General features: G+C 43.1%; 1 protein-coding gene across 8 annotated transcripts in view; it reads right to left on the reverse strand.

Annotated features, from left to right (window-relative positions):
- The window catches only part of MTPAP (mitochondrial poly(A) polymerase), a 60,478-nt gene that overhangs the window by 26,816 nt on the left and 21,337 nt on the right, over positions 1-12,325 (reverse strand). For 4 of the 8 annotated variants that reach the window (XM_054258586.2, XM_054258585.2, XM_035307067.3 and 1 more), the window contains exon 1: positions 4,721-5,001. The exons of 1 other annotated variant lie outside the window; for it this stretch is intronic. In XM_054258586.2, coding sequence (XP_054114561.1) covers positions 4,721-4,997 — 277 coding nt within the window. In that variant the 5' untranslated portion in view covers positions 4,998-5,001. Of the gene's footprint in view, positions 1-1,734; positions 5,002-12,325 lie in introns of those variants that run through there. 3 more of the 8 variants (XM_078329752.1, XM_002750138.5, XM_054258587.2) reach the window with 2 other exon arrangements.

The following is a 12,325-nucleotide window of genomic DNA, read 5'->3' on the forward strand; positions in this document are numbered from 1 at the left end:
ACCTCTTTATTACCTAATTTCAACAACTATGAAAGAATGTAATTCATAGCATTATATTTATTTATTTAACAATATGGACGAATACCACCTTCTTCTTTCTTCTTTCTCTCCTCCTCCTCCTCTTCTTTCCTTTTCTTCTTTCTTCTCTTTCTTTCTTCTTTCTTTTCTTCCTTCTTTCTTTCTTCTTCTTCTTCTTCGACAAGGTCTCCCTCTGTCATCCAGGCTGGAGTGCAGCTGCACAATCCCAGCTCGCTCCAATCTCTGCCTCCCAGGTTATGGCAATATGGAAGAAGAACCTTCTTCCATATTACGGACAGAGACTTTTCCGTTTGATCTCAGTCTACCGACTGTCCTTCCGCCAAGTGGTCCTTATTTCCTTCTCTTATGCTACAGGCTCTGCCTAGACCATCTTACCATTTTTTCAGTTGTGACTGCCACCTACACCTCTTGTCTCTGACTTTTACTGAGTCTAAACTGATATCCAACTGCTTGTTACAAAATAAAAGTCAAACAGTGTAGAATTTTCTTTTTTCTTTTTCTTTTTAATTTTTGAGACAGTCTCGCTCTGTCGCCCAGGCTGGATTGCAGTAGTGTGATCTTGGCTCACCACAATCTCTGCCTCCGGGGTTCAAGTGATTCTCCTGCCTCAGCCTCCCAAGTAGCTGGGATTACAGGCACATGCCACTGTGCCAGGCTAAGTTTTATATTTTTAGTAGAGATGGGGTCTCACCATGTTGGCCAGGCTGGTCTTGAACTCCTGACCTCAGGTGATCTACCTGCCTTGGCCTCCCAAAGTGCTGGGATTACAAGCGTGAGCCATGGCACCTGGCCCGAACAGTGTAGAATTTTCTAAAGTAGAAGCACAAGTTTTCCCCCAGTCCTCTTACCCTAACAGCCAACCATTAAGTTGTGGTACTTATCTTTTCAGACATTTTCAAGGCATATGTAAACATATACATATAGATAAACATCTTTTACACAACTGAAATTTACTGAAATCTTACTATGTATTCTATTCTCTAACATGCTGTAAGATATTTAATGCACTGGAGACATCTTTCCATACCAGTACATACATATTTATTTCTTTTAAAATATATACTCTTAAATACATCATAGTTTAGCCAAATCTCTATTGATAAATATTTAGGTGGTTTACCACTTTTCACCATTACAAACAATATTGCAATGTTATCTGTATGCAATGTCTCTGCACATTTATGCAAATATATCCCTGCAGGTGGATGGCAGGCAAAGAGCAGGGATTACATTTGAGAACGAGATAGAAAAGTTTGATTGAAAAGATGGAACAATTTGCTTGAGAAGATGAAAAAGGCAGAATCTAAAGACTTGAGCAACAGTAGGTAAAGAATGATATAGACACAAAGACGAAGTTGTGAAGGCGGGAACAAAACGCTGAGGTAATTTACAGCCTCACCAAAGGTTTATCAAACCTATGAATAACAAATGAAGAGGAAAAACTAGTAAGTGCTAATATTTTGTGACAGACTGAAATGTGCAATGGTCTTAAAATACAATATGATAAACACAAATTAACGTTAAAAAATGATTGAACAGGCCGGCGTGGTGGCTCATGCCAGTAATGCCAGCACTCTGGGAGGCAGAGGAGGGTGGATCGCTTGAGGTTAGGAGTTTGAGACCAGCCTGGCCAACACGGTGAAACCCCGCCTCTATTAAAAATACAAAAAATTAGCCAGGTGTGGTAACACGCACCTATAATCCCAACTACTCAGGAGGCTGAGGCAGGAGAATCGCTTGAATCTGGGAGGCGGAGGTTGCACTTAGCCAAGATCTCACCACTGCACTCCAGCCTGGGCAGCAGAGACACTCTCTCTCAAAACAAACAAATAAATAAATAAAATTAAAAGACTGAATACTATCTTTCATTTAGAATTAAAAACAAAATAAAGATGCATGCACATGATGGGGGAAAAATTAACCTAGCACAGTTTTATAAAAGAGGCCTGAACTGTTTTGCTATGAATACATTTAGAGGGTAAAAAAGAAAAAAAGAAATAAAGAAAAAGAAAAATGGAAAATAAAAGAGGCCCTAAAGTTTGACTGGATGCAACTCGAAATGCATCAAAGGAATGTCTTAACTTGTGGACTGAGGATAGGAAGAGACTGAATACATACACAAAAATTCAAGCCTTTTTAAGACAGATGTTCTTAAAAATCCAAATTTAAGGGGTAATAGCACTTCTTTGCTACTTACTAATCAGGCCACATAGAGAGTATATGTTCTGCTCTGGATGTAACAGTTATGAAGGATATTAATGAGCCAGAGAGTGTCCAGAGAGGAATAACAGAAAGTCTAGAAACTCTAATATACAATTAAATCATTACAGAAAAAGAGGGAATTTACAGCCTGAAAAAAAAATAAAATAAAATAAAATGACAAACTAATGAGAATCTGAGAGCTGAGCACTGTCCTTAAATATTGCACCTTCTCTTAATAGCTTTCCAAGCACTGTCACATACACACACTTCTGAATTTCACAATACCTTTTAAGATAGATAGTGTAGTTCTACCTTTAAAGATGGCCCTACCTTGGCTGCTGGCACCCAAACAGCAGCTAAACCTTGTTCAGGTAATAGTTCAGGTAATACTAGCACACTCTTTGTTCTGTTAACAGCACACCCCTGCTGGTAAAAAACCACTCTATGTGGTTGTGATGAAACTGTCACAATTACTCCCACCCCATGAGATAGGGATTATCAGACTATTCTGGATACCTCCTCTTCATCCAAAGGGTTGGCACGATCAATCAGAAGCCCAAACATGTGATCATCAAGCTGCTGGTGACCATCACCCCCACCATCATCATCCCATGTAGAAAAGTCTGAGATTATAAGGCGGCTAAACAATAGCTAAGGAAAATGACAATCTCTCACACTGACCAGTCAATCCAACTGACCTTAAAGTATGAGATATGTCTCTTTCTGGAGTTTGGTTACATAGATTGGTATAGTCTCCCTTTTCTACTTAAACTATTTTGAGTTAGTTTCTGTTAGCCATATCAGAAAGAATCCTGAATAATACAGTACACACTCTTGTTACAGCTCTTTCCACTACTCACATGAAAGCTATGTCAAAACTAAGACCAATGAGGAAATGGGAAGTTAGCAGATTTTAACTCACTGTAAATATTTTTCAACCATTAGAACCTGACCAAAAACAGAATTGACTGACTTATGAAACAATGTTCCTTATTGTTATGAACTGTTACTAGGAATGTTTTGGTAATGAATCCTCACTCACACTGAAAGAAAAACTGAATTGGATATTTCTCAAGTTCCTTCCAATTATAAAATTACACGCTTCTAGGTGAGTATAAGGTGTAGTTATCTGTTCTTTTTTTACAATGGTAAAGACATCCAAATGAAAATTTTGTTATGTCCCACAAGAATCCCTGAATATTCGGCCATGTTTCCCTAATGATATAAAATGAAACATTTCCTTAAAAAAGAAAAATATCAAAGCTACAGTAAATGAAGATTATAGCCCTGGAATTCGACGTGGGTTTTATTGGCCGTGGGTGCAGTGGGCCGAGATTGTGCCATTGCACCTCAGCCTGGGCGACAGAGCACGACTCCGTCCCGAGAAAAAGAGAAGTGAGTTTTACTCTTTTTGCCACTGAATACTTGAGTTTAGCTTGAACTACTCAAACTACCCTTGGACTACCCTGTTTCTGAATCTATAAGATGGAGTAATAGTATTTCCTTCCACACCTATGCCGCAGGGTTGTTTCATGTCTCAATGGGCATATGAACACACTCTCAAATTTAAACTCTTATACAAACGTTAAATTACCATCGCTTTTTTCTGGGCAGAATCCTTAAATTTTCAGTGTTACTTCGAAATTTTCAACAGATGCAGCTTCCACTAAATACAATTCAATCAATATTTCAATAAAATATTATATAAAGTAAGATTTCTCACTGCGTGTCAATATGTCTTTTATACAATCTGATGGAGACAGCTGCTTACTTTAGGGAAAAATAGCTCCAAGGAATCATAGAAATCAATACATTTTGTTTGATAATTTGACTAAACGTCTAAATTAATTGAGCTAGTGACGTTGCCCAAGTTATTTAGCTCTTTAAGCCTTTTTCTACATCTGTAAAATGGACACAGTGATACATTTCTTGCAATATTGTTTTAAGAACTGTAAATACCATATATAAGCTCTTGAGTCACAAAAGCGGTAACAGTGGCGTCTCAACAAACAAGGAAGCGTATAAATGTAGAACGAACGCGGGACAATAGCCTGTGGCAGTGAATGCAAATCTATTACCAGACTGATTTGGTTCAAAATGGCCAAAAAGAATAAAGTAAACGGCAGTAAATTTCACAGGCAAAACCCTACGTCTAGGAACCAAGAATCCTCGTCATTCATCAGGCTACACTATACTCGGCCTCCAGCAACAACTTAATGTATCAAAATCAGAAATATACGTAAATGATGAAGCGACTGGCTCAGGTGTGTAGCTTCACTATCTTTGGGAACACTGTTTCGTCAAACTGTAAAGTGCTAGCAAGCTGGGGTCCCGGAAGTCTAAACAATTCCATTACTGTACACAGAAGTCGCCCCCGAAGAAACGTCACACATCTCACTTCTGCCTCGGCAACGGCGGCGACCCTGGGTTCCCCTAGTAAGATCAGAGGAGAGGACAGGACACAGTCCCAGCCTCTTACCAAAGGGCCCAAGACCGTTTCCACAGACCACGCGTTCGCCCGGGATCCCAGACTCTTCCCCCTTCCCTCGTCCGCTGTGGGACTGGGCTACAGAGCAAACCGAGACCACGGCGCCATCACCTGTCTCCTTGCTCCCCGAAGGCTGCTCGTCTCTCCTGAGGTCTTCGGCCACAGTTCCCGGGCAACTCAAAAGCCTGAGGACAGGCCGCTGGACCCGAGTTCTTCTCTGGGCATATAGGTGCAAACGGGTTAGGAGACCCACTCCGGGAACCGCCATTGTTAAAAAAAAAAAAAAAAAAAAAAAAGCACAAGCGCCCAGATGAAAGGTCAGCGCATTTCCGCGCATGCGCCCGGGGGCAGAAGAAATGGAAAGCCTCGAGGGTCAAACTAGGCGAAAGAAGTTCGCTTTTAGAAGAAGAAATTGAGACCAAAATGGCCGAGCTTTCAGACACGGTTTACGTCCACAGTCATACAGTTTTCCAAATGAAAATCTTCATACAAGGAGCGCTCCACCTACTCTTGCAAATAGCGTCATGAAAATAGAGCCAGAGCCCAGGCGCAGTGGCTCACGCCTGTAATCCCACCACTTTGGGAGGTCGAGGCAGGTGAATCACCTGAAGTCGGGCGTCCGAGACCAGCCTGGCCAACATGGGGAAACCTTGTCTCTACTAAAAAATACAAAAAATTAGCTGGACGTGGTGACACACACCTGTAATTCCAACTACGCGGCGGGCTGAGGCACGAGAATCACTTGAACCCGGGAGGTGGAGGCTGCAGTGAGCCGACATGGAGCCACTGCGCTCCAGCCTGGACAGCAGACAGAACATGACCTTGTCTCTAAAAAAATAAAAGTTGAAATAATGGAAAGGCCTTTAACCTCTGAAAGGGGCACCAGGAGCAGGGAGGGCACCATCTTCTTCCTTGAACCATGTGAGGACATTTTACAACCTCTGCCAAGATGCCTCGATTCAAATTAAAGTGGTTTTGCCAGCCCCTCCTCCAAGTGAGAAGTGCATACTTCATCTCGAAGCCATAGGAAAGGCATTAGAAAGGACTGGTTCAGTCTTCTCATTTTGGACATGGGAAAGTGGGGCACAGATCAGACAGGGACTGGCCACAGGACACACCTGCGGAGTCACAGCTTAAAGTCAGAGCTCTGCCCTTGATCCAAAGCTCTTTCTCAGTTCCTGTATCGTAACCGGTGGTCCTTGCTCTGGTGCCTGGGAAAGGGACATACGGAACAGCGCAAAGAAACCTGCAACTGAAGGCAGCCCCCCAGGGAACACACTGCTCCTCCCATCTGCCCCCTCCTCGCCTTGACCCAGCACTTTTCTGCCTCACCCATCTGGTCCTTTCTGGACTGGAGGCTCAAGGTGGTACAACCACCAACTCTGTGTGTGCTGTGTGTGTGTGTGTGTGTGTGTGTCCCAAAGGAACAGAGCACTGCCGAGTTCAGGCTGATCATTAGCTCGTGGACTGTCAGCAAAATACATTCACAAGAGGGCTATGGGGCCGGGTGCGGTGGCACAGGCCTGTAATCCCAGCACTTTGGGAGGTCGAGGCGGGCGGATCACGAGGTCAAGATATCGAGACCATCCTGGTCAATATGGTGAAACCCTGTCTCTGCTAAAAATACAAAAAATTAGCTGGGCATGGTGGCGGGTGCCTGTAATCCCAGCTACTCAGGAGGCTGAGGCAGGAGAATTGCCTGAACCCAGGAGGCGGAGGTTGCAGTGAGCCGAGATCGCACCATTGCACTCCAGCCTGGGTAAGGAACAAAACTTCATCTCAAAAAAAAAAAAAGAAAGAAAGAAAGCTATGTGCTGTTTTGTCTTTTGCAGTGATGTCATGTTGCTCATGGTTTTTTTGTTTTGTTTTGTTCTGTTTTTTTAATGAAAGAAAGAGAAAGAGAAAAGGGGGAGAGAGAACAGGAGTCTTGCTCTATTGCCCAGGCTGGAATGCAATCTAAAAGTAGGTATCAAAACCTCTTTTATGCCGATAATTGTGTTTAACAGCAGAGACAGAAAGGAATACAGGAAGAAAATAACAAGCAAACAAACAACCAATATTTCATTTAAGTCTGTGAAATGCTATGCAAATGCTGAAGAGTGATTTACTTCCAATTATGTGGTCACTTTCAAAATAGGTGTGATGTGATACTGAGAAAAATGTATGTTCTGTGGACCTGGGGGGAAGAATTCTATAAATATTTACTGAGTTTACTTATTCCACGTCTGAGTTCAAATCATAAATGTCCCTGTTAATTTTCTATCTCGTTGATCTGTCAAATATTAACAATGTGGTGTCAAAGACTCCCACTATTATTGTGCGGTGGTCCAAGTCTCTTTATAAGTTATTGAAAACTTGTCTTATGTATCTGGGTACTCCTATATTGGGTGCGTATATATTTATGATCATTGACTCCTATTGTTGCGTTGATCCTTTTATCATTATGTAATGTCCTTCTTTAATGACAAAATGTTGCTCATGTTTTATGTTTTTCAGAGTTCATTAGTTTCTATTTGTTGTCAGTTAATATCCAGCTCAATAGATTGAATAAGTAGAATACCCTCAAACTGAAAGTCACATACATAAAATATAGTGAAAAATATGCCACCCACTTAACCTAGAGTTGAAAATATGTACATATTAATTTTGTGTAGTCAATACTGGACAATGGGTAAGTGCACAGGATCCCAGAGCTAGACTGCCTGGGTTCAAGTTCCTACTTAACCACTTGCTGGCTGTGAACTACTTGACAGCTTTAAGCCTCAGTTTCTTTTTTTTTTTTTTAACTTAATCCCAAATGTGATAGTAAGTCTCAGTTTCTTGATCTGAAAAACAGATGTTACTCAGTGAGAGTCTGTGAAAACTTTAAAGTACACTGCCTGGCTCAGGAAAGTCCTCAGCTTTAGCCACTATTAGCTATGATTATTATTGTGCTGGCTACACATGCATTAAAAAAATGAGGCAAGAAAATGCTCAAGGATAACAACCAAGTACCCAAATTATCTCATCAGACCGAGAGAGATGCCAGTGTGTGTATGCTCATGTTTCAGCTCAAAGCCCTTTTCTAGAAGGCTCTTAAACTCAGAGGCCCTGGCAATATCAAATTTACTTTGCAGTGGAGCCATTACTTTTGTTGATCAATGCAATTGACATAATGCTCTCTTTTTTTTTAAGCACCAACCACGTGCCTAGAGTGATCTGTGTCAAGAAGAGCATGCTTCAGATGGCTGGAGTGAGCAATTCAACTTGTGAAGAATGAGAAATGATAGTGTTGAGACAAGAAGCATAAAATCCCAGGGGAAGGTAGGAATCACTGAGAGTCAGGCAAAAGAACTGGTGTCCAGTAATGAGTCAGGCTTTGTCAGCCTCTGGCCCTACAGATGACTCTTTGGAGAGGAAAAAATTCAGCCAGGCCTAAGGCCACAGATCCTAAGGGACTGCTGGCAGCTCTAGGAAGAGAAGCAGAGGGTGGCACCTGGTTGAAAGAGGGGGCTGGGGGACATGGCTTGAGCCTGTGTTTACATATGGAGTCCCCTGATCCTTGAGACTGAGACTGCGGAAGGAGATCATGCCTGGATCAGGGGACCTCAAACCAGAACTCTTCCCACCCACACCTTCTACTTTTTTAGGCATCTTTGACTGCAAACAACAGACAAATTAGTTGGAAAGGTCAACAGATTCTCACAATGGTGCCTAGAGGCCAGGCCTAGCTGCCTTTTAACCTCTGACTGGAGATGATGCCAATGGCCCATAAGTACACATTGGAAAATCTTTACATTCATAGACATGCCATGCCCCAGAGACAGCTGTGCAGGGTCTTTATGTTTGGGGTGCTGTGCTGGCAGGTGGCTTATAAATATGTAGAATTGGCCGGGCGTGGTGGCTCACGCCTATAATCCCAGCACTTTGGGAGGCTGAGGCGGGTGGATCACAAGGTCAAGAGATCAAGACTATCCTGGTCAACATGGTGAAACCCCGCCTCTACTAAAAATACAAAAGTTAGCTGGGCATGGTGGCGCACGCCTGTAGTCCAAGCTACTCAGGAGGCTGAGGCAGAAGAATTGCCTGAACCCAGGAGGCAAAGATTGCGGTGAGCCAAGATCGCACCATTGCACTCCAGCCTGGGTAACAAGAGCGAAACTCCAACTCAAAAAAAAATAATAATAAAATAAAATAAAATATATATATATATATATATGTGTGTGTGTGTGTGTGTGTGTGTGTGTAATATTAAGTGAAAAAAACAAATTCCAGAAGGATGTATACAGCATATCTTATATAACTTGGAAAACAGCTGAAAAGAAAATGTATATATAGGCCGGGCATGGTAGCTCATTCCTGTAATCCCAGCACTTTGGTAGGCCAAGGCAGGAGGATTGCTTGAGGCCAGAAGTTCAAGACCAGCCTGGGCAACAGAGCAAAACCTGTCTCTACAAAAACTAGAAAAATTAGCCAGGTGTGGTGGTGCAGGTTTGCAGTCTCAGCTACTCATGAGGCTGAGGGGGGAGGATCTCTTGAGTTGGGGAGTTCAAGGTTACAGGTGGCCATGACTGCACCACTGCACTCCAGCCTGGGCAACAGAGTGAGACCCTGTTTCAAAAAAAAAAAAAAAACTGTATCAAAAGGATCTCTAGGGAAAATAGAGACATCCGTACACACATTTCATAGCAGCATTATTCACAATAGCCAAAAGGCACATGTTACAGCTTGGGCAAACCTTGAAGATATTATGCTAAGTGAAATAAACCAGGCACGAAAAGACAAACACTGTATGATTCCGCTTGTAGGGGCTATTTTGAGTAGTCAAACTCAGAAATAGAAAGTAAAATGGTGGTTGCCAGCATCTTGGAAGGAGGGGAAAACAGGGAGTTATAGATGGGTGTAGAGTTTCAGTTTTGCAAGATGGAGAGAGTTCTTGGAGACGGGGCACAGCAGCGTGAATATACTCAGCAGTACTGAACTGCACCCTCAACAATGGTAGTGATGGGAAATTTCACGTCATGTTATTTTATCACAAATTTGAAAAGAAAAAAGGAAAATCCCAGCACTTTGGGAGGCCGAGGCAGGTGGATCACGAGGTCAAGAGATCGAGACCATCCTGGTCAACATGGTGAAACCCCGTCTCTACTAAAAATACAAAAAATTAGCTGGGCATGGTGGCACATGCCTGTAATCTCAGCTACTCGGGAGGCTGAGGCAGGAGAATTGCCCGAACCCAGGAGGCAGAGGTTGCGGTGAGCCGAGATCGCGCCATTGCACTCCAGCCTGGGTAACAAGAGCAAAACTCCGTCTAAAAAAAAAAAAGAATATGAGATCCAGGAAAGTGATTACCTGTGGCAGGGGGAAGTGATAAGGAGTCGGGAACATGGGGAAATGCTGTGTCACCAGCTTTAAGTTGTCACAGTCCTAACTTTAATTTTGCATAGTAAACTGCCTTTAAAAATGGTGCTTATTATATTTTTAAAATAAACAAACATATTAAAATGCTCCTGCATTTTACCCGTGGGAGAGTGTGCCATGAACCAGGGGTTAGATCAATCCAGTTATCTGCACCTGAAGAGAAAGACAAAATTATCTGTAGGAAATTATAAATTGTTTTAAAATTTAAAACAGACCTGAACAGAACCTTGTTAAATCAACATCTGATAACAAATCTGAATCAGAATAAGTCAATTATCACATTTATTATGGATCAATTCTATTAAAAAGTAGAGATTAGAAATTTTGAGTGGCCAACTTGCAACCAAATTGGCATGTAAACATGGGCAGGGCATGGGCATCGGAATGTTTTCAAGCCTCTAGGTGATGCTAAGCTCTCCAGGTGCAGCCATTGAGAACCACTGGCATAGCGGCTGGTCTCCTGAGACTTACCCTATCTCAGTCTACACTAATCTTAATCTGAGTTTAGCGCCTAAGTTAAGATCTTTGGAGACCCACGACACTGCAAAAATTATTGTGCTGAGCCCCTGTTTGTTTTGAGATGGGGTTTTACCCTGTCATCCAGGCTGGAGTACAGTCGCATAATCAAAGCTTGCTGTGGCCTTGATTTCCAAGGCTTGGGTCAACCTCCCACCTCAGAATCCTGGGTGGCTGGGACCACAGGCATACACCACCACATCTGGCTAATTTTTGTATTTTTTGTAGACATGGGGTTTTGCACTGAGGCCTTAAGTAATTTCTTTCTTTTCTTTCTTTCTTTCTTTCTTTTTTTTTTTTTTTTTTTTTTTTTTGAGACAGTCTCCCTCTGTTGCCCAGGCTGGAGTGCAGTGGCACAATCTTGGCTCACTGCAACCTCTGCCTTTTGGGTTCAAGCAATTCTCCTGCCTCAGCCTCCCGAGTAGCTGGGACTACAGCCGCATGCCACCACGCCTGGCTAGTTTTTGTATTTTTAGTAGAGACGGAGTTTCACCATATTGGCCAGGTTGGTCTTGAACTCCTGACCTCGTGATCCGCCTGCTTCAGCCTCCCAAAGTGCTGGGATTACAGGTGTGAGCCACCTCACCCCGCCACCCTGAGTAATTTCATAAAGAACACCTTAGGAAATGTCCAGCATCATGGATTCTTACCTTCACTCAGGACCCACAAGGCCCCACATTCTGACAGATTTTATCAGACAAATTGCACTCAGTCACGCTTCATTCATTTTCCTCGGAGAATTCCCAGGTTACATAGAATTGAGATAATCTCCCTATCTCCCTCTCACCCCCATGAAGACACTCTGTGTTTTTGTTTGCAATACAGTTGTATATGGATCAATATTAGATTTTCATGGTGTTTTTTGCATTTTGCAACTATTGCTCAAGCTGGCGACCCAGAACAAGCACTAGCTTTACAGTCAAAGACCCCTGAGTTCTAGTTTCAACTGAGAGACTGTGAGCACATCACAAGCCCACTCTGATCCTATATCCCAGGTGTATAATCACCTATTTCCCATCAATTACCAAGCTGGAGAGAAAAGTGCCCACTCTGCCCCGTACACAGTAGGCGCTTGGTAAGCTTAAGTTCTCTTGCTTCCCCACTAACCTAATGTATTACAGGAAAGACAGATGTTGGCAATGGCACCTGGGAGAGTGCAGCTATATGCCTCACAATCCTACCAATGAAAATTCTGAATTGAGCTTCAATTTCTCCTCTACAAAATGAGACAGGACAGCAGTGGGTAGAAGAGGAGGAGCTTGGCTTTGTTAGTTTAAGCCCGTCTGATTCTGTAGCGCGGGCTTCACTGAGGGTCCAGCCTACTCCCCAGCCAGGGCTTCGCGTGCTCTGAATGTCTTTTGGCCAAGTAAAGGCTGTCCGGGATCGGGGTGGGGAGGCGGGGTGACGAGTAGTGGGTTGGAGAGAAGCAGCTCCCCCACATAACCAGCAGGTGGCACCAGAGCAGCGCGGAAGCCGAGGATTTTGCTCCAGCCTTCCTGGAGACCCCGGCAGGGGGGTAAGTCGAGGCAGAGGTGGTGCACATCACTCAGCTGGGCGGCGGCAGGAAAGCGACTGTGGATCAGCCCACACCCTTTGAAATCGACACCCTGGGTCTTCTGGCTGATTTCCCCTCTTTGGTAGGGCGATCATATGATTTATCATCCAAAACCAGACACTTTG

This window comes from Callithrix jacchus, chromosome 7 (assembly GCF_049354715.1).
Source record: "Callithrix jacchus isolate 240 chromosome 7, calJac240_pri, whole genome shotgun sequence".
In the NCBI taxonomy this organism is placed as follows: domain Eukaryota; kingdom Metazoa; phylum Chordata; class Mammalia; order Primates; family Cebidae; genus Callithrix; species Callithrix jacchus.